Below are 27,689 nucleotides of genomic sequence, written 5' to 3' on the forward strand. Positions count from 1 at the left end.
TTAGTCTACAGTTTTATTTTTCAGGTAAGTTATTTTATTATTTCATTGTTTGAAACATAATCCTCTATTTCTTCACTTTCCTTGACTCTCTCTGTTGGTGTCTACACATTTGGTAAAACAGCCACCTCTCCTTGTCTTGACAAAGTGGTTTTGTGTAGGAGATGACCCTTGTCTTTCAGCCTGGCCTGAGCTCCTGGTTGTCTCTCACACTGTTGTGATTGTCAAAGCAGCCTTCTTTGTTCTTAGTGGCTCCCAGTATTCCAAGTGTGCCAAGACCTGTCAGTGTCCCAAAGGAGAGCATCTCAGTCAGCACCTAGACGCAGGGGGATTGGAAGCTGGACCCTCAGGCAACAACATCTGAAGTGTGCAAAAAGACCTCTTCAGTGAACAACTGGGAGATGTCTGTTCCCTCTGCATGAGCCCTGGGAGTACAGCCCATTAAGAACTATTTCTTGGGGCCAGCCCAGTGGTGTAGTGGTTAAGTTTGCATGCGCTGCGTCAGCGGCCGGGGTTCGCGGGTTCAGATCCCAGGTGTGGACTTACACACCGCTCATCAAGCCATGCTGTGGCAGCATCCCACATGCAAAATAGAGGAATATTGGCACAGGTGTTAGCTCAGGACCAATCTTCCTCACCAAAAAAAAAAGAGAGAACTATTTCTTTGTTTGCTACATTCCTGCGGAACTGATGAACACAAGCCTGGCTGGCCACCAGAGCCAGGTGGTCAAGGGGTGCTTCCCCTGGGTAGCAGCCACAAAAGCCAGAGTACCGGATGTGTACAAGCTCCTTCCATGGGGAAATGGATGATTTGGAGTGGGCTAGAGGGAGAATGCCAAGATGATGTCTGCAGGCCTCCCCATTCTCCCAGGAGGGTCCCAGTCAGCCCCTGAGTGTGTGCTAAACTAGAAGCCTGACCTCAGGCAACAGCTTTTAAAGTATGCAGATAGGCCTCTTTCAGGGAAAGATTGGGAGATGAGTGTTTCTGCCTGACCCCTCAGCACTGAGCTGTAGCTGCAAAGGCCAGGGCACCAGACGTACACAAGCTCCTTCCAGGGAGACACCAGGACCTGGAGTGGGCCAGAGGGACAATGTGGAGACAGCACCCACCGTCCACCCCACTCTCTGGGGAGGATCACAGTTAGCCCCTAAATGTGCGCTAAATTAGAAGCCTGACCCTCAGGCAGCAGCCTCTTTCAAATATGCCTCTTTCAGGGAAGGGGGGGGACATGGGCATTTCTATCTTCTCTCTCTGCAGTGAGCCCTGGGGGATAGCCAGTTAAAAACTGTCTCTTTGTTTGCTGTCGTCTAGTGGGTCTCTGTTGGCTTTCAGAGCTAGGTGTGTTACCAAACCAAAGTGGGTTCACTTCTTGGTGAGTCGTAATCAAAGCCTTCACCAGAAGTAGTTGTCACACAAAGTAAGATTTATTTGCAGCAAATAAGGAGCCCATGGGGAATTATGTGCAATGCCATGGCTCTCCAAGCAAGGGAAAGCAGAGGCCTTTTATTTTGGGTGGGGAATGAATATTCAAAAGGGAAGTTTCATCATCACATGTAGAGGTGGGTATTCGCTGGCACAGGCGCAGTTTGAAAGCATGCTTCCACATATATCACATGCTATGGTAATAAGGCCTAAGCTTCTCCTGGGGTAGAGATCTTAGCATAAAAAGGAAGCAAGGGTAATCTCTTGGGTACTTCTCGGCCCATCTGCACAAGCATCACTCTTGTGGTGGGGTTTGGACCGGTTCAGGGCGGTTGGTGATTGCATCTCTTAACATAACTAAAAATCAATTTTGAGAAACAGTTAAGTGCTTCCTCCTTAGAGTTACTCAAGGCAGTTAGTCAGTGACAGGTGTTTTGGGGGCCCATCCCTCAGGTGGAAGTCTTAAAAGTCGGGACTCTAGATGTTGGGTCCAAACCCTGTGCTCCTCAGGGGGATGCTGGGAGTTATGAGTTCCCTCCTGACTGTATGGCACTGTGCTGGGGGTGAAGTTTATGGCGAGAGTGTGTATCAGCCTTTCCTATCCGTTTCGAGGTGGGTGTTTTCTCATTCACCCAATGTGTAGGACCTGCTCAGCTGGGTTCTGAATTTCTTCAGAGGCGATTGCTCCATGCCTGGCTATAGATTTGTCCACAGGTGGGGGTGAGTTCAAGAGCCTCCTGTATAGACATCTTGGACTGGAACTGTCTTTGTACTTATATTTGATCCTTAGTATTTTTTATTTGGGTATTTACTCAATTCTCCTGCTGTCCATGATCTTTTGTTTTGTTTTAGTATTTTCATTCATTTTTCCAACAAATATTTGTTTATAATATTATTCATTGGTTTTTATTGTTATTCAATGGTAGAGAAGAAAAAGATAAACTGTAAATTCCAGTCAGAACCTTACTCCACTAGTATTCCGCATTCTCTTCCAGCCCTCAACCACAGGCTTCTTGAGAAGTTTCTAATATTTTAACACATTGAACTCCAACAAGTATACTTAAAATGTATATTTTTACACTTAATATTTTAAAATTGAATGTAAGTAGTTAACTCCATTGGTTTTAAGCCTTCGTTGAGGTTTTCCTCCTCACTCAGCTATGTCCTGTCTCCTGTTTTAAAAATAGGTCTTTTGTTCACCTGGATTTTAATATAAAAAATATTTCTGAAAAATCTAGGGAAATTTAGGGGGAAGAAATCATGCCAGAACTTATTATATTACATGAACATTCATTAAAAATGTTATTTTGGGGTAACAGAGTGCCTGTCGTATACAGATCTTCCTCGACTTCCAGTGGGGTTACATCCCAATAAACCCATCGTAAGTTGAAATATCATAAGTCAAAAATGTTGAATACGCCTAACCTCCCGAATGTCATAGCTGAGCCTAGCCTACCTTAAACGTGCTCAGAACACTTACATTAGCCTACAATTGGGCAAAATCATCTAACACAAAACCTATTTTATAATAAAGTGTTGACTATCTCATGTAATTTATTGAATCCTGTACTGAAAGTGAAAAACAGAATGGTTGGATGGGTACAGAATGGTTGTAAGTGTATCGGTTGTTTACTCTCATGATCCCATGGCTGTTGGGGAGCTGTGCTCGCTGCCACTGCCCAGCATCACAAGAGAGGATCATACCCCATATCGCTAGCCCAGGAAAAGATCAAAATTCAAAGTAGGATTTCTACTGAATGCATACTGCTTTCCCACCATCATAAAGTCGAAAAATCGTAAGTCAAACCATCTGTAATAGAAATGTCAGGTGTTTAACCGAATCAGTAAGCCCTATGCTTTAATATTTAAATAACTCACTAGGTCTTGAGTAGCAAGGGAGGCGTTTTCTCAGAGAAATCAAAACGGGGGAATGAGCAAGCAAACAAAACCAACATAATACACAAAAGAGTAAACAACTAAATAATTATTATGGGTGAACCAGAAATAAATAATAAATCATTAGAGTAGGCACACCAAAAGTAGCCAATGTGTATATGTTTTGTAAAAATTAGGTATTTTCACTAGGATAACACCTTAAAAATAGGAGGAGAAATTACAAATCACAGACTGCATTCAATAAGCACAATTTTATATATACAATTACATGTACATAACATATTCAAGTCTTCATGCTAAATCCTGTCTTCAAAGATTTTGAGAAGACATGAAAATCTTTCAAAAATATAAATAACAACATAAGGATAATAAGACTATAAGACCACAATACAAGAGATAATATCAGGCAATTTATAATTACTTCTCAAATGACTGTCACAAACAGTACATCAGGGTGGATTTGACAAGACTGACACATCATAACAGCTGGAAGTTGATAAAGATTTTAAAGAATGCCAAGGATCTACATCCCTTTAAAGGGAGGAGTCCAGGCGTAAGGGAAAGATGTGAGCCAAATTGCAGAGGCAAGAACGCTTAAGGAATATTTAGGAGATATAGAATAAACCAATTTGGCTAAAGTGTAATATTATTGCAAAGGAGATGAAATTGGGAAGGAATGTTGGGGTCAGATTGTAGAGGCTTTAATTGAAAGGGCCAAAACTTTGGACTATATCCTTAGGCAATCATTTCTATAAGAATTCACCAAAGATTTTTGAGCAAGAGTGTTATCAAGTGGTAATTTAAGAAAATTATTTTATTGGCTATTTGTGAAAATATATTTTCTACTGACAGCCTAGGGATAATAGTCGCTTCATTCTGCCAGCCTAACTTCAAAAACTCATTAGTTCCTCTGGGCTGATCAGTGGATCTGGGATGAAAAAGTTCAATCACTTTCTTAGAGAAAAAACCTGGATACGATACAAAATTTTCTGTGTGAAAAATAAGTCAGAAAATGACGAATCTTCAAATGCTAAGATTGTAAGAAAACCTATTGAGGAAGCTAGCATTTTAAAAAACAAACCTCAATATCTAAGGGATCATTCATTTAATTACTACAATGTACATTTTCATTGGTAATATAATCCATCTCTCCAGAAAGAATTTCCAGGATGTGAAAATGAAATGGTTGCACACTATATTTATATAAATACAGATAAACTCTTGAGGCAAAATGAGAGTACAATTTTGTCTCAATAACAGATTAATTGTCTTTCAGATTGAAGAACATCTGCTGTATTTGCAGGCAGCCTACAAAGATACTGTTGCTGAAAAAGAAATATTAGCAAATCGAAGACAACTGGCCACCAGGCGCTTGCAGTGCGCATCTATCTTACTAACTGCACTGGAAGATGAAAAGGCATGACTTTCTTTGCGTGTATATCTCCTTCATTAATTTCTACTGGGCTTGACAGACCCCAAGATGTTATTTTCAGATACCTCCTGAAACTATCTTACCATCCAGTTTCTGACTGAGATCAGTAGACAGTCCTGTTCACATAAAAATAAGGGAGTCCTGGGCCGGCCCCGTGGCTTAGCGGTTAAGTGCGCGCGCTCCGCTGCTGGCGGCCTGGGTTCGGATCCCGGGCACACACCAGCGCACCGCTTCTCCGGCCATGCTGAGGCCACGTCCCACATACAGCAACTAGAAGGATGTGCAACTATGACATACAGCTATCTACTGTGGCTTTGGGGGTAAAAGGGAGGAGGATTGGCAATAGATGTTAGCTCAGAGCCGGTCTTCCTCAGCAAAAAAAGAGGAGGATTAGCATGGATGTTAGCTCAGGGCTGATCTTCCTCACAAAAATAAAAATAAATAAATAAATAAAGGAGTCCCGGTCAAGTAGTCTTAAAACAGAGATAAGAGACTACAAAGGTCAGAAGTTATTTTCTCTTGATTCTAAGACATCAGCACACTTTTGTGTGAGGAGGACCCAAGTAAACCCATCAGTGAGCGTGTCAGTTTTCTAGCTCATCAGTGAGCTGGAAAAGAAAAAGTTTTCTTTTTCTAGCACAGGAACAATCAAGCTGAATGTATAAAACATGGGTGGAGCTGAAAGGGAGGAGATGTCATTAAGAAGGAAAAAGAAAATTTTATTTTGTTCTGTCAATCTTCTGACCCCTTCTTTCTCATCTTTTTATTTCTCTTCTAATTAATCTGCCTTCTCTATACTTGAATCCATAGAGGGCTGACTAGGATCTTGGTTCTGTCATACCTCAGCTATCTCAAAGGATGTTACAAAAATTCTCAAGATAATTTTAATTTAGTTTAATTGTCTAAATAAATACATATCACGAAGACTCCTACAGTGCAAGGAGAAGGAGTTTATGAAATCAGACCAATTAGAGAGAGATCACAGCCCTCAAAAGATGACTGATGTCCTTGAGAGCCAAGTATATGTTGAGAGGCAGTAGAACATCAGCTTTATCCCTGATTTTAAGCTTCCAGAAGAGAGGGTTTATGTTCAACATGCTTTCTTTATTGACCAATCAAGAACATACATGGTTGTAGAAGGAGGCCATACAGCCAAAGAATATGGGTTCAGATCCCAGCTACACCCTTCGAAAGCTTTGTGAACTTGAACAAGTTACTTAACTTCTCTAAACTTCAACTTCCTCTTCTGAAAATGAAGTCAATGGCTTTTACTTAACAGGATACTGAAAGCATCAAATGAGATTTTCAAAGTAAAGTGTCTGTTAGATATGTAAGGATTCAATAAATATTGGTCATTATTATTACTGAACACCATTAATAATATATTATAATGAATTGATATTTTAAAAATTCATCCTGCTTTATTACACAAAGGATTTGAAATGGCTATCTATCAATCTTAGCAAATATGACACTATTGACAAATTCAAGAGTAGGACTCATGTTCCCCTCAGAAATCAGTTTGTTTTTTAATATTATCCATTATTTTAATACAACTACAGCATGAGAACCAGTAACAGTAATAGCAATGATAGGTCCAACTTGGAGACCATTAATATCTAAAATGTCTTATAATAGTGTATTTTATATCAAATATAAATAACTCATTTTTATCTTGACATTTAGACTCAATGGCAAGAAACAATCAATCAAATAGACAGCAAGTTGGAAGGAATTTTGGGTGACATACTTATTTCAGCAGCATGCATTGTCTACAGTGGAATGTTAACAGCAGAATTTCGCCAGTTGGTTGTGAATAAATGGGAGAATCTTTGCACTGAAAACAATATTTCTTTGTCTTCTAACTTTTCTTTAATTGAAGTCATGGCACAAAAACATGAGGTAGTAACATATTTCTATTATCCAGTTAAGTGGCTGTTATTGTTGATTTGGATTTTGGATGTGGGTGTAATTTTTTTTGGCTTTGATCTTTGCCCCAAATTATTTTGATAAATGAAAATATTGATGTTTGTTCCGGGCCTTAAAATTTTTTTTAATTATAGTTCTAAGGCCTCAATTAGATACATCTCCTGTTTCTCATCCCCTGGGCAAAAGGCACAAAGTATCCTTTTCCTCATTGTAATTCTACTACTCTGTCCTAACAAATACAGCCAATTTCTGTCCACAAAACCCCTGTCATTAATAAAATTTGTGACTTATTTACTATGCTTAGTATTCTTAGAAACAGCCAAAAATATAGACCTCAAATTTATCAATTTATCAATAAATATTTATTGTTTATCTATGTAAGTTCTATGCTGATGTTGAGAGGTTAAAAAATAAATACACCTTTTTTTTTCATCCCAAGAGAGTAATTTTAGATTAGTTCCCTTGCTGATAATTCAACTTAAACTGACTGTCAAATCTACAAACTCTCTAAAGCAAATACAGACTTCTCATTTTCATAATGCTAATAACCAGTTTAAACCCAAATATTTTGGTAATGACATTGGATGTAAATGGACTAAATGGTCCAGTTAAAATGCTAAGATTGTAAGATTATGTAAAAATTTAAACCAAAGCACAGAACAGAAACCACATGTTATTTAGAAAGCACACATCTAAAACATAAAGAAAGACTGACAGTAAAAATTGGGAGGAAATTTACCATGGATTACCCAAAAAAGGACAAAATAGACTTTAAGGCAAAAAAGAATTACTAGAATTAAATAAGCTTATGTTATAATAAGAATTGCTTTAATTCTCCAAGAATATGTTAACAATTCTCAATTTGTTTGTACCTAATAACTTGACCTCAAATAATATAAAGCAAACATTAAAAGAACTACAGATAAAAAATGGACAAGTCTATAATCATCAGGAAAGATTTTAACATACTTATTTCTGTAACTCATAGTAAAAGAACACAAAAATCAGTAAGAATAGAGAAGATTTGAACAGAAATGATCAACAAATGGATTTAATAGACATATATTAGCCTACATCTGGAGCTTACACAGTCTATGCAAGCACATATAGAACATTGCCAAAATTGGCCATGTAATGGACCACAAATAAAGTTTCAACAAATGTCAAAGGACTTAAATCATACAGAGTATGTTATCTGACCAAAATGCAATTAAGCTAGCAGTCAGTAATTAAAAGTTTTTTTGAAAATCCTCATATTTCTGGAAATTAGGAAATATAGTCCTTAACTAACCACAGGTCAAAGAAGAAATCAGAATTGAAAAAAATGAAGCATTGGTGAAAATTTTTCCTTTGAGGTTGGGAACATGACAAAGGGCTATGCACTATCTTCGCTTGTATTTAACACTGCAGTGGAGATCCTAGACAGCGCAGTAATGCAAGAAAAAGAAATAAAAGATATTAGAATAGGAAAAGAAGAAAGAAACAAAAAATATAAATTTTGCAGGTGATATATTATGTACCTAGAAAATCCAAGAGAATCTATAGATATATCATAAGAATTAATGAAAGTTTAGCAAAGTCTCTGGGATTAAAGTCAATATACAAATACCAATTGCACTTCTCCACACCAGCAACAAACAGGGTGCACTGTGTTTTTAGATACCATTTATCATAGCATCAAAATGAATCTATCAAAAAGTTGTATAAAATTTATAGAAATAAAACTATAAAACATTATTGAGATAAAGTTTAAGAAACCTAAATAAATGAAGAGTTATGCCATGTTCATGAATTAGAAGACTCAATATTCTGAAGTTGCCAGTTCCTTCCACATTGATCTATGGATCCAGTGTAATCCCAATCCGGGTAGGGTGTGTGTATGTGTGTCTCTCGTCTGTCTAACTCGACAAGCTGATTCTAAAAGTTATAAAAAAAAGGTAAAGAGCCAAAATGTCCAAGACATTGTTGATGAAGAACTAGGTGGAATGACTTGCTATATCAAATATCAAGATTTGCTTTAAAGCTACAGTAATTAGGACAATGGTATTGTTTATCCATGTGTGTACCAGTGCAAGGGTAAACAACTACACCAATGCAGCAGAACTGAGAGCCCAGAAACAGACCCACACATACATGGACATTTGATTTATGACAAAGGGGATACTGCAGTACAGTGAGGAATGCATAGTCTTTTCAATAATAGTGCTGGGTAGTTGAATATTCATAAGAAAAAAAAAGAAGGAATTTGACCATTACCTCACACCACACATAAAAATTCAGTTGCAGTTGAATAGTGAACCCAAATGTGAAAGGCAAATTAATAAAACATAATTTATGAGAATGTGTGCATGACCCCAGTTGAGAAAAGATTTCTCAAGCAGAACTAACCATAAAGGAAAAAGTTGATCAATAGAATTACATTAAAATTTAGACCTTCTGTTCCTCAAAAGACACTGTAAAGAGGATATAAAGACAATTCAAAGAATAGGAGAGGATGTTTGTAATACATATATTCAACAAAGGGCCCTATCCACAATATAAAAAGAACTATTACAAATCAATCAATAAATGGGCAAGAGCCTGGAATAGGCAGCTTACAAAAGAGGCTATCCAAATAGCCAATAAACATATGAAAGGTGCTCACCTTCGTTATTCATTAGGGGAATCAAAATTAAATCTAAAATGAGATATCACAACACATCTGCCAACATGACCAAAATTTAAAAGACTGACAGTATCAGGAGTTAGCAAGGGTATAGAGAAACAGAAACTCTCATAAATTGCTGGTGAGAATATAAAATGCTATAATCATTTAGAAAACTGATTTTAGCTACAAGTATTAAAAACACACATACCCTATGACCGAATATTCCACTCCTAGGTTTTTACCCCAAAGAAATGCATACATAAGTTGACCAATAGAATATAAAAGAATATTCATTGTAGCATTATTCATAATAGCCAAAAACTTGAAACAATCCAAGTGCCCTCAACAGTAGAATGGGTAAATAAATCTAGATATATTCATGAAGTGGAATACTCCACAGCAGTGAGAATGAATAAATACAGCTATAAAACGACATGGATGAAGCCGGAAGAAAAGAGGATATACTATAAGATTTCATTTATCTAAAGTCCAAAAATTACCAAAACTAAAGTATAGTATTTAGGAATACATATTTCAGTAAAATGATAAAGATAAGCATGAAAGTCAGGGGAATGATTCATTTTCTCGAATAGAAACTCTGATTCACTATTTGAAGTTTATTTCTCTCACTACTGATGTGCTATTCGAAGTTTATTTCTCTCACCACACCAACCTTTTGCTCTTTTCTTCTTTGCCTGTATTCAAATGCAACCTATACTCCAACCAATGGAAATACTTGTAGTTTCCAAGATTCCTTATCATCTTTCATATTTCTTTTTATGTAGAATTCAAGAGCATGCAGTTCTTCAAAGGCTTAAACAAACTTTTTCTTCCCTTTCAAAACTAAAAAGTATCCTTGGCCTCTCCCGGGGTGGTCCCTGCTGTCTTTCCCTGGAAGGTTCCCTGGTGTCCTGTTCCTTCTCTGACCTCCATGGACCTTCTTGCCTTTTTTCTTCCCACCTGCTGATAGTGGCAGGAAATCAGAGCAACAGGCAAAGAGAGGCCATGTAAGGATGAAAAGTTTGTCAGTCTTGGAGTCAGCTTCTGAGTTAAACCCTGGGTCTCCTATTAGTCTGACAGTGTGACCACAGGCAAATTCCTAACCTCTTTTAACCTCAGTTCCTCCTTCTGAGAAATGAAGGTTGTTACAGTGATTTAAGTAAATAATGCATTATGTGCTTGGCAGGTGGTGGGTGTGCCATAAAGTAGCTATTGTTATATCTGTATAGTTCTGTATTATTGCATGTTTCATATATGCATTAGAGTCTAAGATCCTTAGGAACAGTTACTCTATCTTATGTTCCTTAACTGTCTCCTATAGCATGTTGTTGTGATGGGCATTCATTCTTACTGATGAACAGAAACCTGGAATTTAATGAAAAATTACACACCTTATTCAAAACTTCACATCCCAGTTGTTTAAAATTGTTCATTTCCTTAGTCCTTTTAAAGATTATTTGGTTTTCTAAAGGAAGTGATCCTGCAGGATCCTTTAGTATCCTGTAGGATATTAAAGATGTGAAGGAGTTTATGAAACAGTGAAAGCACCAATGATTTCATTCCAGATCCGCCGATGGCATTATCAGGGGCTACCTCCCGATCAGTATTCTACAGAGAGTGCCATCTTGATCAAGAACAGCCTGCAGTGGCCACTGCTGATTGACCCACACAAGCAAGCACGCCCTTGGATCCGTCAGATGGAAGGATCTAGGCTGCAGGAGCTCTCCATTGAAGACAGCAATTACATCAAAAAAATGGAAAATGCTGTGAAAACAGGGGGGAGTATCCTCTTGCAGGTATTTGGACAAAATGGCCTAATTCCATGCAGCTGACGCATATATTGTATTCACTGAGCATAAAGACTAAGAGCTTTAAATAACAGGTAACTTTGTCAGGGGGAAAAAAATCATAAATAAATAAATGCATAAATAAATACAGTCAGTTTTCAATGTTCAATTCATTTGGATCCATCTTTTACTGGTGTCCAGATATTAACAAGATTTACATTTTTTAAATGCTGTGTCTTTTCAATGGATTTATTTGTTGTAAGATGAGTTTTTTATTAATGTCTGTTGGGTTTTTCAGAATCTCCCCGAAACATTAGCTCCCAGTTTAAAGGCAATTTTGAAGAAGGATATCTATCAGAAAAGAGGACAATATTTCCTAAGGGTTGATGATTCTGAGATCGAATACAATTCCAGATTTAGGTAATGTCTCTCAAAGTTAAATTGAGTCAAATGTTTATGTTTTTTAAGACAAATAATATTTCAGCCCTGTATTTTAGTCCTGATAAGCCTCTCCTGGAGAAAAAAAGTGAGATTGCATTTTGAAAGTTCTTTTTGTTTTTGTATTTCCAGTCGCACTCATCAGCATAGAGAATAGAGAACAGATTTTTGTTTATCAAGTCATTCCAAACCAATCCTTTTCAGGCTGTGCCTGACAAAGCCTGTGGGTTCCAGGAAGAGTCTTCAGAAGCTGTGAGGAAGGGCAACGAGCAGGAAGCCTGGCCCCACTTGATCCAGAGGAGCTCAATTTGATCTGTTTGCCTAACATTTTATTTGAGCAGAAAAAGCTTCTGCTTCTTTAAGAAACAAAATCCATATTTGATATCTAGAGCAAAAAGATAGAGATTTTTCCTAGGCAGAATAAAACATTGTATCCACGTTCCAAGCAGTAATGGGCCCCCAGGAGTCCGATTCCCACCAGCCAACTTCACAGAGCACTATTACGTAGTCAAATTTAATTACCTCAAATATATAATTCCCAAGAGAATAAGATATTTGAGTTGTTAGCCATGTGCATTCTCCCCTTCAATTCACAATCAGAAGATTGCTAAGTGAGCAAGTAATCAGCAAGGGGAATTAGAAGATGATGTTAATGGTCCCTAACCTGGTGCATTTAACTTCTTTACAGGGACAGACTGACTCCTTACCAAGTGGTCCTGACTCACAAATCTGTTGGTCAGTGGGTCCTTTTCCCTGGGCAGGGCTGCCAAATTCTTACTCCTCACCAAATTCTTACTCCTTAGAATCTCTCTTCCAGTCTCCTTTCTTCTGCTAATAAAACATTTTCCAAAGTATATTCCTCCAAACAACATTTCTAGGGATTTAATAGGTGTCAATCAAAAAAGGGATCCTGTAGTTTTTTAAAGCACTGAGTTAAAGAAAGTCAAACAGGATTCTTGCCTACAAGGACTTAAAACCCCTTTATTTAAAGAACCCTCTCCAGAAAATAGCGTTCTACAGAATACACTTTGCAAAACACCCTGTTAACCCATTATTTCTTTCTCACTGAATTAAGCAACAGCTCTAGAAATACAATGAAGTAATATTTTTCTGAATTGACAACCTGGTGCCCGTGTTTGAATTGTGTGTCTGAGGAGGCGGTGGAGGAAACTGTTTTGGATGGCAGACTGGCGACGAAGCCCCAATCTGTCACTTTCCGGCTGTGTGATATAGGCAATTTATTTAACCTCTCTAAGCCTCAATTTCACCCTCTATGAAATGGAATGAGGACTTGTCCCTGCTTTATTGGGTTGCTATGAAGACTAAAGGAGATTCAGAATCTGACCACTCCCACTGGTAACACCCTACTCCAAGCCCCCATCATCTCTCACATGTTAACCAGTCTCCCAGCTTCCTCCTTGCCCAGCTCCTCCCTCTGCAGGCTGTTCTCAAGACAGCAGCTAGAGTGGTCCTGTTCCAAAAAGATCATGGCTCTCCTCCACTCAAATCCCTTCATTGGCGTATTACACAGGGTAAAAACCATAGTCTTTACAGTGATGTGATGACAGGTCAAAACTCTCACTATTTAGCATTTTTCTTTACTCTGACCTTATGCTTAGACCAAATATAGTGTAGACATAATTTGTGGTTGTATTTTTTTTTTTTTTTTTTTTTTTAAGATTTTATTTATTTATTTATTTTTCCCCCCAAAGCCCCAGTAGATAGTTGTATGTCATAGTTGCACATCCTTCTAGTTGCTGTATGTGGGACGTGGCCTCAGCATGGCCGGAGAAGCGGTGCGTTGGTGCGCGCCCGGGATCCGAACCCGGGCCGCCAGCAGCGGAGCGCACGCAATTAACCGCTAAGCCACGGGGCCAGCCCGTGGTTGTATTTTTTTAAAGTCGTAAATAGCAAATGTATACACGTAGTGTGAATTGAGAGCCTACTTTGTGTACAAGGCTGAATAATACTAAAAATTAATTTTGTTTACTTTCAGGAGAAATATTTTTTCCATTATTAAGTAAATTAGTTTCTTTTTTTCCCTCTGTACATCCTTTGAATAACTGGTGTCTTTCTCATGTTTTAGGTTATACATATGTACAGAAATAGACAACCCTCCTTTTCCTCCATCAGTTTATAACTTTGTTACTATGATCAACTTCACGGTAACTTTCCAAGGTTTGCAAGATCAACTCTTATCTACTGTATTAACTCACGAAGTTCCTCATTTAGAAAGTCAACGTTTCCACTTATTGGAGAGTATTTCCCTTGATGCTATGACTCTTGAAGAACTGGAGGAAAAAACATTAAGTTTACTGCAGAACGCACAAGGTAAGTTAAGATATTTAGTGATATTAGGAGATCTTTGCATACCTTTGTGAAGGACAGAATAAAAGTTATAAGGACTGTTGACACAAGTAACCAATAATCAATCTATAGACTAAAAATGGGGTGAGAGTTTCTTATATGAGCCAGTCTGAGGACTGTAGCCCGGAAGCACAGTCTCCACCAGGGAAGAAAGAACTCTCGAGAGGTGAGCTGTACAGCATGGTTATGTATTGTTTTGGAACATACATCAAACATGACAGGAATACTTCTTTTTCTTTTTTACTACAGTCACAAGATGTTTGCTGCATACACAGCAGGTCATCCTGATCCTGGTTTCTGGGAAGGAATGTTTATCTTCAAAGAAATGCTGATATGGGTGGGAGGTATTCATCCCTATCTTTAAAGGCAACATTTTTTGCTTTGGGTTACTGTTTAATGTTTAAAGCAGATGTACAATGCATGCTTGACAGGCCGTAAATGAGTCCATTCTGGAAAGACAAGTTCAGGCTGAATCAGTTTTAAACCAAAATGGCTTCCTCATATACCTCAATATATTAACTTTCCTTATTAGTTTCATTACTTTTCACTTATTTCCATCAGGACCATATTCTGACTTGGTATCAAAAATACCAGATCTTCATTTCCACCAGATAACTGATCAACCACCCCATTTCTAAAATTAAAACATTGTGAATTTTGATGTTCCTCAGTTCCTGTCTCTGCTTTAGCTCATTATGTCATAGGACACTTGTCACTTTATAGTCAGTATAAGCTGTGAGAAAAATTTTATAAAGACTGCTTAGTTCCCTCCTTGCTCTATGTCTATATAATTTCTAAACAACTAAATATAAAGCATGGTAAGTTCCTGGGGCACACTGATATATCTGCTCCTGAAAGGGGTTCTTAATACCCAATTTCAACGTGGGAGGAAGGTGTTCCCTCCACACCAACAGTAATGCAACACCAGCTGGGTGTCCTACAGTTGAGCCCATTTCTGACACTATCTACCCAGAGATAACACAGGATTCCACAGGGTAAGATTTCAGTCCTATAAGACTGCCCTCTCTCCCCCACTTCAGATGCCAATCGAAAGCCCAGGTTGTTACTTATGCTTCTGACAGATGGGCTGCAGATTGGAAGTTCCAAGAACCCCCTTCCTTGGGTTCAATTAATTTGCTAGAGTGGCTCTCAGAACTCAGGAAACCCATTTACTCACTAGATTACCAGTTTATTATAAAAGGATATAACTCAGGAACAGCCAGATGGAAGGGATGCATTAGGGCAAGATACAGGGACAGGGCGCGCAGCTTACAAGCTCTCTCCCACCACACCACTCGCCTCAAATCTCCACGCGTTCACAAACCTGGAAGTTCTCTGAACCTTGTACTTTTGGATTTTTATGGAGGCTTCATTACCTAGGCATGATTGATTAAATCATTGGCCATTGGCGATTGATTCAACCTCCAGCCCCCTCCCCTCCCTGGAGGTCAAGGGGGTGGGACTGAATGTTCCAACCCTCTATTCTTGGTTGATTCCCCTGGCAACCAGCCCTTATCCTTAGGGGTGCTCCAAAAGTCACCTCATTAACATAACAAAAGACACTTTAATTACTCTTATCACTTAGGAAATCCCAAGGGTTTTAGGAGCTCTGTGCTAGAAATGAGACGAAGACCAAATATGTATTTCTTATTATAAGTCACCATATCATAGCTCCTAACTCCACTGTGATAAAATACTGTTTATCTAACAATGGGTCGCCTTTCTGTTTTAACTTGTGACCCATTGGGACTTTAAAGTTTCTCAAATTCTTTAGTTCTCAATTAAGGGTATGTATAGGAATCACATTTTGAGTTTTTTTTTCTTCTTCTTTCCTTTCTTTTTTTTTCTTTCTTTCTTTTTTTCTTTCTTTCTTTCTTTTTCTTTCTTCCTTCCTTCCTTTCTTCCTTCCTCCTCCCCTCCCTCCTTCCCTTCCTTTCTTTCTTGAAGTGGTGCTTCTACCGGTGGGGTCCTAGCTTGTGTTTATTTTTAAAGCTCTCTACACAGTTCTAATGTTCACTGCTGATTAAATATTATTTGTCTAATCTGAAGGCCTATGGTCTGGGATGCAAGCCCGGTGTCGCTAGATAATTTAGTAAACTGAATTAGAAACTAGTTTTTCTTAAGAAAAGGCAGAAATTTACCAACAGCAATAAGTAAGAATATAATTTTTTTAAAGAGAAAGTTTTCATAGTGTATGAAGTAGCACCCCCCAGGAGTAATATTGACCAAAAAAAATTTTTTTAATCTTGAGCATTCTTGGTAATACCCTACAATTTGGAGAGAAGCTGTTATGCACTGCATTGTATCCCCTCAAAATGTTGAAGACTTAGCCCCCAATGTGACTCTAATTGAGGATAGGGCCTTTTAAAGAAGTAATTAAGGTTAAATGAGGTCACAAGGATGGTGGGCCCTAATCCAATAGGACTAGTGGCCTTATAAGAAGAGGAAGAGACACCAGGGATGCATGGTTGTTGACAGGGGCTGAATGGAGGGGGAAATGGGGAGTTGTCATTCAATAAAATTTTAGTCGTGCAAGATGAAAAAGTCCTAGAGATCTGCTATACAGCATTGTGCTTATAGTTAGCTATACTCTATTATACACTTAAAAATTTAAGAAGGTAGATCTCATGTTACAATTTTTTTTTACCACAGTAAAAGAATGCTAAAAAGAACATGCCTGAAATATCTGTTCTTTATATATGAGTCTATTTATAGGAGAAATTTCTAGCTGTGGAATTGATAGGTCAACAAGTATTAACATTATTAAATTTTGATAGCTACTGCAAAAACTGCCCTCTAAAGAGGCTGTATATCATTTAATTTTGTTATCTTTGCCAATCTGATAGTTGAAAAATGTTACGTCATTGTTTTAGTTTTCATTTTTTAAATGAGTGCAATTGTTTATACTTACGAGTGATTTGTATTTCTTTGTGAGAGTGCTGCTGGTATATATCTTTGTCCATTTTTCTATTAGATTTTTCTTTTTTATTTGGAATAACTCTTTATTCAATAAATAATTCCTGTCTTTATATATTAAATAAATTTTTAAAAAAGAAATAGTGATATAAAGGAAATTTGTGTCCCTGAAAGAGACCCAAAAAATGAAACGGAAAGTGTATTAAAAGATATAATAGAAGAAAAGTTTGTTGAACTGAAGGAGGATCTGGATTTGCAGATTGGCAAGGTATATAATTGGACAAACAGATACAGATCAATCAGCACTGAGATTTATTGTGGTTATATTGTTGAAATTCAAGAATAATAATTCTTCAGGCATTTGACAGAACATGCAATTGGCTATGAGAAGGTTAAAAAAAAAAATCCAGACAAGCAAAAGCGAGCCAATCATATTACACCCAACCAATTGTTTTCAAGTGTGAAGGCAAAGACAATCATTTTCAAACACAAAAGAACCCAGGGAATTAATTTAAAAAAAAAAAAATACTTGTTGATGAAATCTCACCAAATAAGCAATCAGTTGGGAAGTGGAAATAAGTCTGAGTGCAATCACCTAATATTTCATTCAGAGAAGTCAATCCATGCTACTTCAAATATGTACCTTTATTTAAAAAATAAAGATTTAACTCTTTAATTGCTTTCATAATCTTGAATAATGTTTTAGAAATTAATATCTGTTACCATCAAGGAGCATTTTTCTGAGATTCAGCAACTCCATCAATTATTTTTCTTTTTATTAATTCTAGTAATGATAAATTTACTAGTCATTAAATGATAGCCTTTGTGATAGGATCCATTTCTCATAAAAAAAAGTTCTATCTATTTATCAGTCCATCCACCTACCAAGAATGGCTGGGATGAGGAGTTCCATTATTGCCTCTCTAAAATCTGTTGAGATATGCAGAAAACACTGGTTCAGTAGGTTCCTAACCTTTGACAAAGAACTAATATTTTTACAGCATAAAGCTGCCTTAGTTTTGTGAAATTGTTATTTTAAGATCTTACACGACTTTGCGTTTTGTCAGTAAAACCTCAAACTAAAATAAATTTTGAAGTGGGTAAAGTAGTGGGGAGGGCATGCCTTTCCTCTCAGATATCTTCCTGAGTATTGCTGCCTTAGTATGCCATTGTCTTGACCAATTCGAGAAAGAGATGTGTCTTAAGGGGAGAATTTTTTAGAAGAAGCCAAATCTGTAACTCAGTTTGGCAACAAGTTTATTATATCTTATGTTAGAAATATGGGCAAATCCTCACTTAGATCTTTGTTTACTATGAAATTTCAAATACACATTTATGCCTGGAAGGATCTGACTTTATTCCTTTTGTATTTTAATTACATCTAATAAGTTGTTTCTTTGTAACACATGACTAAGCCATGCTTCTGTTAATGACAAGACTAGTTACACGGACTAGGTTTCCTTATCCGTTTCTCTTGTAAGATTGGAATCATCAGCTGGTAACTTCTTCAGGAGCAAAACCAGGACATTTAGGTGTTATGTAATACACATAGAAGGTGACACAATTGATCTAACAAGATTCAGAAGCATAGCCTCCCCCATTTAATGAACCACTATATGCCAAATGTTATATTTGGCTATAACTTTTGCCTAAATTGGACAAAAGATAGATTTAATGAGACAAAAGAAAAGTTGTTTACAATAACATACATCAGTGCACTATATGCTGTTCTTATGCCTTTGGTGTTTATTCCCTACACTTGTTCCTCCTATTAGAGTCAGGAATGTTTTTAAAAGACTAGTCTTTTACTAGTAGTGGATTTAATACAAATTGTTCTTGAAAAAAACTAAATAAAAAGACTCCTTGATTCTGCACATATTTTTTCCTCCTTCTTTCCAAGTTTTAGTAAAATAGATCATCCTTACTACCTCTTTGTAAATATTTTCTCTTTGGCGTGACTCCTCACCTGCTGTAGGAAATGGTCTAGTAGGGTGGGGACTATGAGAGGTGGCCCACAGCTTAAGTCCAGACATTACTTAGAAAGCTTCACCTGCATCAATCAGAATATGGTATCCAGATCATAGAATGTAATAATCCCATAATTCTTTGCAGTGGCCCTATCCAGCTGTGTTTAGTTCTGGATACCACATTTTAAGAGGGCTCTTTTCAGACTAAAGCATATCCAGAGATAAGCATCAAGGGTGGTGAGGGGTCTATAAATCATATTTTTAAAAAAGCACTTGAGGAAAATGGGAATGTTTAGTCTATAAAATAGCAGAGTTTATAATGGAAATATGAGAACTGTCTTAAATATTTGAAAGGGATAGAATTATTATCCGTGTTTATAGAGCAGTGCTTTTTCAAAGGTAAGTCGCAACCTCTTAGTGGGATGAGAAATCAGTTTCATTGGTCATTATCAACCTTGTTTGTTTAATAAAGTAGAATACACTAGAAAATATCAGAATGCATCACATGAAATAATGGTGCACTTATTTTCTGGAAATTTTATTTTCATTTTCTGTGTGTATAGTGGGTCACGGTGGAATTGTATTCCTTATGATAGAATGGCTACTTGTTATGTGCCTACAATAAAAATAGAATCCACAAACAGTAAAATAATATAAAGAAGAGATGAGAGAGTGGGCAGGGGAGCATGCATGCTATTAATCAGACTTATTAGAAATATGAGCTATCTTCATTGAAGAGCCCATCTCCAAAATAAAACCAACAAAAAGCAACAGTCAAAACTCTTACATCAAGTGTAGAGAATGAGAAAATTGCCATTTAATATTCAGTGGTTTTTATTAAATTAATTTTTTGTTTGTCTTTAGAATGTGTATTAGATGATGAAGAAATTGTAGACGTCTTAAGAAAATCCAAAATGACTTCAAATGAAATTTCGAAGCGCATCAAAGCAACAGAAACAGCAGAAAGCGAAATTCAAGCAACACGTCAAAACTATCTCCCCATTGCCACTCGAGGTGCACTGCTCTACTTTCTAGTGGCTGGTCTTACACAAATCAATTACATGTACCAGTTCTCCCTAGACTGGTTTCGTCAAGTTTTTGTTTCATCAGTTGTTTCCAAAAGCGAAGAACAAGAACGCAGTTTAAAAAGGGAGAAAATGTCTCTGAAAAAAGTTCATGAAATTACAAATCCCTCAGAAGAATCTAAGTTAGACAGTGAGAAAAATCCCTTAGAGAGGCATCTTAAAAATTCAATAGATGTGTTAACAAGAAATATTTTTAAGGTGAGACATTCTTTAATATGAATTTTGCATACTTATTTAATCCAGCTGGGTTAGTCTAACAGTTATGTTTTCCTCATAGGTGGTCTCCTCAGCCCTATTTAATCAACATAAACTTTGCTTCTCCTTTTGGCTTTGCACTACAATCATGCAAAATAATGCTAATGGAAATCTAACACAGGATGACATTGGATCCCTACCAGATGAAGAATGGGACATCTTCTTATATTCTAGCATATTGATAAACATTAAGGGTATAATGCCCCAGCCTAGACTTAGTGGTAAGTGAAAGTAATCGCTCTAGATTTAGTAAAACCTGTTAAAAACATGTTTCCTCGAAAAATACTAAAAGATTTCTAAGGTGCTCCAAGTCAATGCTTCTATACTGATTAAACTAAAAGCAGCTTGAGGTCAAGTGCGATGTCTAATTCATCATCGTATCCCCTACACTGTTGAGCATACAATTGGTACTCAATAATTTTTGAATGAATGAATAAATAAATGACAATTGCTATGGTTATTATAATACTAATCTACAAAGCAGAATACCTAATGCTAGTCATTAGGGACACACACGCACACAAGCATATTGATTAAATACAGGAGTTAAACTTTACCCCTCATAACTACAGTTGCCCTCAGTTTCTTATGAGAATTCCTTGAAAATTTGAACCACAAAAATCATTCTCATCTAAAAACATTAGGCAAAATCACTTTAAGTATTGAATCTTTTCAAATGCTCCTGTGTTGTACATTTTTAAATATATTTATTTTTTAACTTGTGGTAAAATACACATAACATAGAATTTACCATCTTAACCATTTTTAAGTGTACAGTTCAGTGGCATTAAGTAAAGTTCACATTGTTGTGCTGTGTTGTAATTTTATGTCACAAAAAATATAAAGTTAAAGGAAGTCTGACATTCTCACTGAGGAGGAAAAAGTGGTGATTTGGGGTAGCCTTTGTCAAGTATTCTAAGACTATTAGCAAAGACTAGAAGTCAGAATGAAAACATGAAAAGAGTTGCTATGGAGGATACCAGACATTTGGATAGTTTGGTTTCTTTTTTTGTTTCTTTTTACTTGTACCAAAGCCTGGTATACAGTAGGTGTTTGGTAAATGACTGTTGAATCAATGAATGTTCTTATAAATTTATTAAGGTTCTTTTGCTTGCAAAAAAACAGACAACAATAACTCAATAGCTTAAATTAAAGAAAAATATCAAAATTTTTGGAAGGGTTTTGGGGTACCTCAGAAAAACTCAAGGAAAATGTGAACAGCCAAGCACTAATGTGAGAAGAACTAGTGACTACTATTAACATAAGTAAGCTTCTAACAGTTCTCAGACTCTGTGCTTCAGCGTTCTAGACTCCATATTTTCAGGAGGGTGAATCTGAGTGTCACAGCCCTGGTCAGGAGTCTATTCCTGAACCACTCAACTATGACCAAGAGACAAAGTCATGCAGCAAAATGGGCAGCCAAAAGTTCATCTTGGGCAGCCAATCCAAGAGGTGTCTACTGCACTTGGAACCATTAAAACATCCCCAGTGTACTTAAAGAAACAACAACAAAGAAATTTAACAGCTTCCAGTTTTTTTATTATACAAGCAATATGTGTTTATTATAAAAACCAATAGAACCTACAGATAAGCAAAAAGAAGAAAATAAATCTTCTGTAATGCCACCATCCAGAAATAACTACTATTAGTATTACTGTTTTTTCTTTCCACTATTGTTCCTCTATATATGTATCTTCTTTACATATATTCACATTCATATATGAATATTCATTTATATTCTTTAAAGGAAAAGGTGACTTTGCTATACAGACTTATGCCTGCTTTTTTTCAAGTTAATATGTCAAAAATAGCTTTCTATGTGAATAAATATACTTAGACTCTTTATTTAATGTCTGCACATTCCAATTTTTGAATGTACCAAAATTTATTTAATCACTGTCTTAAGTTAGAGACCTAAGTCTTTCCCAATTTTTTCTGACACTGAACAGTAAGCACTATGATGAACAACAAAGAAAGAGTCTTAATCTTTCCTGGATTCTAGTTTTAATAAAATATTACAATTTTTAAAACTTAAATCTCCTTTAAAAATTACCTTTTATGGAGAGAAGAATGACATCAGCAAGATGGCAGACTAGAAAGTTACATAATCTCCTTCCCCCACAGAGACGCTGTGTTAACAACAAGATCCAGACCAGACTATCTCTGTGAGAACTCTAGAGACCTGTTCAGAAGCTACAGCACCCAGGCCATTGTAAAACCAAGAAGAGATTCCAGCAAAAGGGATAGGAAAATTCATGTTATTTGACATGGCTCTCGGTGTCTTAGCACAGAGCAACCAAAAGGAAACTCCCCATAATGGGGCACTTCCCTTAGGATGGAACAAAGTTATGGACCATGTGTCCAACATTCTGGCTTTTCTAGGGGCTGCCCAAGAGACTGCCTGATTGGGAACAGCAACAGGACTGGCATCAGAGGTTGGAAACCACTGAAAACAGGCAAGCATATGAGAGCTACACTTCCACAGATAGACACAGGAGAGGCAAGAGATCAGAAAAAGTTTGAGAGGTTCTAGAACCTACAGCGGGTTGATTGGTGAAGGTCTTCCCCTGCACAAAGCCAGTACTCAAAGACTGGGAGAGGTGTTTGTTTTTTCAAATTCCCAATCCCAGCAGAGAATTACAAGGCATGCAAAGAAACAGAGAAACATAGCCCAATCAAAGGAGCAAAATAAAGCTTCAGAAATCAACCTTAAAGGGATGCAGATCTATAAGCTCCCTGATAAAGAATTTAAAATAACTGTCATAAAGATGCTCCAGGAGCCAAAAAGAAAACACAGAGAGACAACTAAATGAAATCAGGAAAACAATGCATGAACAGAATCAAAATATCAACAAAAAAACTATAAAAAAGAATGAAACAGAAATTCTGGAGTTGAAAAATACAATAACTGAACTGAAAAATTCATAAGAGGGATTCAACATCAGACTTGATCAGGCAGAGGAAAGAATCAGCGAACTTGAAAACAGGGCATTTGAAATCATTGGGTCAGAGAAGCAAAAAAAAAAAAAAAAATGAGGAAAAGCAAAGAGAGTCTAAGGGACTTATGGGTCGCTATTAAGCAAACCAATATATGCATTAGGGAATCTTAGAAGGAGAAGAGAGAGAGAAGGGGGCAAGAGCCAATTTGAAAAAATAATAGCTGAAAAATTCCCAAATCTGAGGAAAGAAATGGACATGCAGATTCAAGAAGCTCAAAGAACTCCAACAAAGATAAGTCCAAAGAGAAGCATACTGAGATACATTATAATCAAACTGCCTAGAGTCAAAGACAAAGAGGGAGTCTTGAAAGCAGCAAGAGAAAAGTGATTTGTCACGTACAAGGGAGCTTCCACAAGATTATCATCAAATTTCTTAGCAGAAACTTTGCAAGCCAGAAGGAAGGGATAATATTCAAAGTGCTACAAGAAAAAAAAACTGTCAACCAAGAACATTATATTCAGCAAAACTATACTTCAAAAATGAAGGAGAAATTAAGACTTTCCCAGATAAACAGAAGTTGAGAGAGTTCATTACCACTAGATCTGCTCTGTAGTAGCTAAAGGAAGTCCTTCGAGTTGAAACAAAAAGATATTGACAGCAACATAAAGCCATATGAAAATAGATGCTTCTATGGTAAAAGTAAATAAATTTAAAAATATAGTAACCTGTACTATTGTAATTTTGGTGCATAGAATTTAAGTGACAAAAACATTTTTAAAAACTATAAATCTAGGTTAATGGGTATACAATCTATAAAGATGTAGTTTGTGACATCAATAACATAAAGTGTTGCAGGAACTGTAAAGGAATAGAGTTTTTGCATGTGATTGAAGTTAGGTTCTTATTGGTTTAAAATAGAATGCTATACCTTTAAGACGTTTTATGTAATTGCAATCGTAGCTGTCATGGTTAGTTTTATGTGTCAATTTGACTGGGATAAGGGATGCCTAGAGAGCTGGTAAAACATTACTTCTGGGTGTGTTTGTGAGAGTGTGTTCAGAAGAGATTAGCATTTGAATTGAAAATCACCCTCACCAATGCAGATGGACATCATCCAACCCCTTCAGGGCCTAACAAGAGCAAAAAGGCTGAGGAAGGATGAAATTTCTCTCTTTGCTTGAGCTTCATCCTCTCCTGCCCTCAGATATCATCACTCCTAGTTCTTAGATCTTTGGACTCAGACCAAGAATTACACCATTGGCTCCCCTGGTTCTCAGGCCTTTAGACTTAGACTGAATTACGCCATTAGCTTTCCTGGTTCTCCAGCTTGAATATGGCAGATCATGGGACTTCTCAGCCTCCATAATCATGTGAGCCAATTCCTATAATAAATCTCTTCATAAATATTTTTATATATCCTATTAGTTCTGTTTTTTTTTTTTTGGAGAACCCTGACTAATAAAAAAAAAATCTATCAAGCCTACACAAAAGGAAACAAGAAGAGAATCAAGGAATATCACTATGAAAAATCAATGAAATACAAAGGAAGGCAGTAAGGTACAAAAGGAGGAAGATAAAAGCTATAAGATACACAGAAAACAATTTAAAAATGGCAATAGTGAGTTCTTCCCTATCAATAATTAAATGTAAATTGATTAAATTCCCTGATCAAAAGACATAGATTGGCTTAATAGATAAAAAACAGGATCCATCTATATTCTCTCTATAAGAGACTCACTTTAGGTTTAAGGATACACATAGGCTGAAAGTGAAAGGATGGAAAAAGATTCCAAGCAAACAGTAACCAAAAGAGAGTAGAAGTGGCTACACTGATACCAGGAAAAATATATTTTAAGTCAAAAACTGTTACAAGAGACAAAGAAGGACATTATATAATGATAAAAGAGTCAGTTCATCAAGAAGATATAATAATTATAAATTTTTATGCACCAAACCTCAGAGCTCCTAATTATATGAAGCAAACATTGACAGAATTGAAGGGAGAAATAGATAGCCACACAGCAATAGTAAGAGACTTCAATACCCCACTTTCAATAATGGATAGAACAACCAGACACAAGATCAATAAGGAAATAGAGGACTTGGAGAATACTATCAACCAACCGGACCTAACTGGCATACACAGAACACTCCACTCAACAACAGCAACACTCCTGGATACATTCTTCTCAAGTGCACGTGGAACATTCTCCAGGATAGACCACATGTAAGGCCACAAAACAGGTCTTAACAAATTCAAGAAGATTGAAGTCATATAAAGTATCTTTTCTGACCACAATGGAATGAAATTAGACATCAATAGCACATGAAAAATCCAAAAATATGTGGAAATTAAACAACATACTCTTAAACAACTGGTGGGTCAAAGACGTCACAAGGGAAATTAGAAAATATGTTGAGACAAATAAAAATGAAAACACAACATAACAAAACTTATGGAATACAGCAAAAGTAGTACTAAGAGAGAAGTTTATAGCTATAAATGCATACATTAAAAAAGATCTCAAATAAACAACCTAACTCTACAGCTCAAAGAGTGAGAGAAAAAAGAACAAACTAAATACAAAGCTAGCAGAAGGAAGCAAATAATAAAGATTAGAGCAGAAATAAACAAAATAGAGAATAAAAAATAGAAAAAATCAGCAAAACTAAGAATTGTCTTCTTGAAAAGATCAACAAAATTGATAAACTCTCAGCTACATTAAGAGAGAAGACTCAAATAACTAAAATCAGAAATGAAAGAGGGGACATTAAAACTGATATCACAAAAATACAAAGGATCATTGGAGACTACTACGAACAATTATATGCCAACAAATTGAAAACCTAGAAGAAAGGGAAACATATAATCTAACAAGATTGAATCATGAAGATATAGAAAATTCAAACAGACTTATAACAAGTAAGGAGATTGAGTCAGTAATCAAAAATCTCCCAGCAAAGAAAAGTCCTCGGCCAGATGGCTGCACTGGAAAATTCTACCAAACATTTAAAGAAGAATAAACACCATTTCTCCTGAAACACTTCAAAAAAATTGAAGAGGCAGGAACACTTCCAAGCTCATTCTGTGAGACCGGCATTATTCTGATACCAAAGCCAAACAAAGATGCTATAAGAAAACTAGAGGCCAATATTCCTGATGACTATAGATGCAAAAATCCTCAACAGAATATAGCAAACCAAATTCAGTACACCATGACCAAGTGCAATTTATTCCGAGGATGCAAGACTGGTTCAACACAAAAAAATCAATCAATGTAATAACCACATTAACAGAATGAAGGACAAAACCACATGACCATCTTAACTGATGCAGAAAAAGCGTTTGATAAGATCCAACATTCTTTCATGATAAAAACACTCAAAAAATTGGGAATAGAAGGAAACTGTCTCAACATAATAGAAGTCTTTTATGAAAAGCCCACAGCTAACATCATACTCAGTGTTGAAAAACTGAAAGCTTTTCTCTAAGATCAGGAACAAGGCAAGGATGCCCTCTCCTTTCACCACTTCTATTTAACGTGGAAGTTCTAGCCAGAGCATTAGACAATAAAAAGAAATAAAAGGTGGGGCCGGCCCGGTGGCGCAAGCGGTTAAGTGTGTGCGCTCCGCTGGGGCGGCCCAGGGATCGCCAGTTCGGATTCCAGGCGCGCACCGACGCACTGCTTGGCAAGACGTGCTGTGGTGGTGTCCCATGTAAAGTGGAGGAAGATGGGCACCGATGTTAGCTCAGGGCCAGTCTTCCTCAGCAAAAAAAGAGGAGGATTGGCAGATGTTAGCACAGGGCTGATCTTCCTCACAAAAAAAAAAAGAAAGAAAGAAAAGGTATCCAAATTGGAAAGGAAGAAGTAAAAATTATCTCTGTTCACAGATGACATGATCTTATATATAGAAAATCCTAAAGAGTCCACAAAAACAGTTAGAAGTGGTAAACAAATTCAGCAAAGTTGCAAAATACAAAACCCATATAGAAAAATCGGTTGCATTTCTATATACTAACAACAAATAATATGAAAAGAAAATTAAGAAAACAATCCCATTTACAGTAGCATCAAGAAGAATAAAATACTTAAGAATAAACCTAACCAAGGAGGTAAAAGACTTGTACATTGAAAACTACAAAACATTGCTGAAAGAAATTAAAGAAAACACAAATAAGTGGAAGACATCTCATGTTCACGGACTGGCAGACTTAATATTGTTAAGATGTCCGTACTAACCCAAAGCAATCTACAGATTCAGTGCAATCACTATCAAAATCCTAAAGGCATTTTTTGCAGAAATAGAAAAATTCTTTCTAAAATTCATATGGAATCTCAAGGGACTTTGAACAACCAAAACAATTTTGGAAAAGAACAAAGTTGGAGTCATCACACTTCCTGGTTTCAAGCTATATTGTAAATCTACAGTGATCAAAACAGTCTGGTACTGACATAAAGACAGACAAACAGACCAATGGGACAGAATATAGAGCCCAGAAATTAACCCACATGTATATGGTCAAACGACCTTTGACAAGGGTGCAAAGACCACTCAATGGGGAAAGGACAGTCTCTTCAACAAATAGTGCTTGGAAAACTGGATATCCA

General features: G+C 36.7%; 1 protein-coding gene across 1 annotated transcript in view; it reads left to right on the plus strand.

The window, feature by feature from the left end:
• The window catches only part of DNAH14 (dynein axonemal heavy chain 14), a 346,391-nt gene that overhangs the window by 256,241 nt on the left and 62,461 nt on the right, over window positions 1-27,689 (plus strand). Inside the window, exons 63-69 of the mRNA XM_087424245.1 lie at window positions 4,593-4,733; window positions 6,435-6,650; window positions 10,890-11,120; window positions 11,410-11,531; window positions 13,636-13,880; window positions 19,664-20,082; window positions 20,162-20,360. Coding sequence (XP_087280371.1) covers window positions 4,593-4,733; window positions 6,435-6,650; window positions 10,890-11,120; window positions 11,410-11,531; window positions 13,636-13,880; window positions 19,664-20,082; window positions 20,162-20,360 — 1,573 coding nt within the window. The remainder of the gene's footprint in view (window positions 1-4,592; window positions 4,734-6,434; window positions 6,651-10,889; window positions 11,121-11,409; window positions 11,532-13,635; window positions 13,881-19,663; window positions 20,083-20,161; window positions 20,361-27,689) is intronic.

The sequence above is a fragment of the Ceratotherium simum genome, chromosome 36 (genome assembly GCF_057802395.1).
Source record: "Ceratotherium simum simum isolate JZ-2026a chromosome 36, ASM5780239v1, whole genome shotgun sequence".
NCBI classification, from domain to species: Eukaryota; Metazoa; Chordata; class Mammalia; order Perissodactyla; family Rhinocerotidae; genus Ceratotherium; species Ceratotherium simum.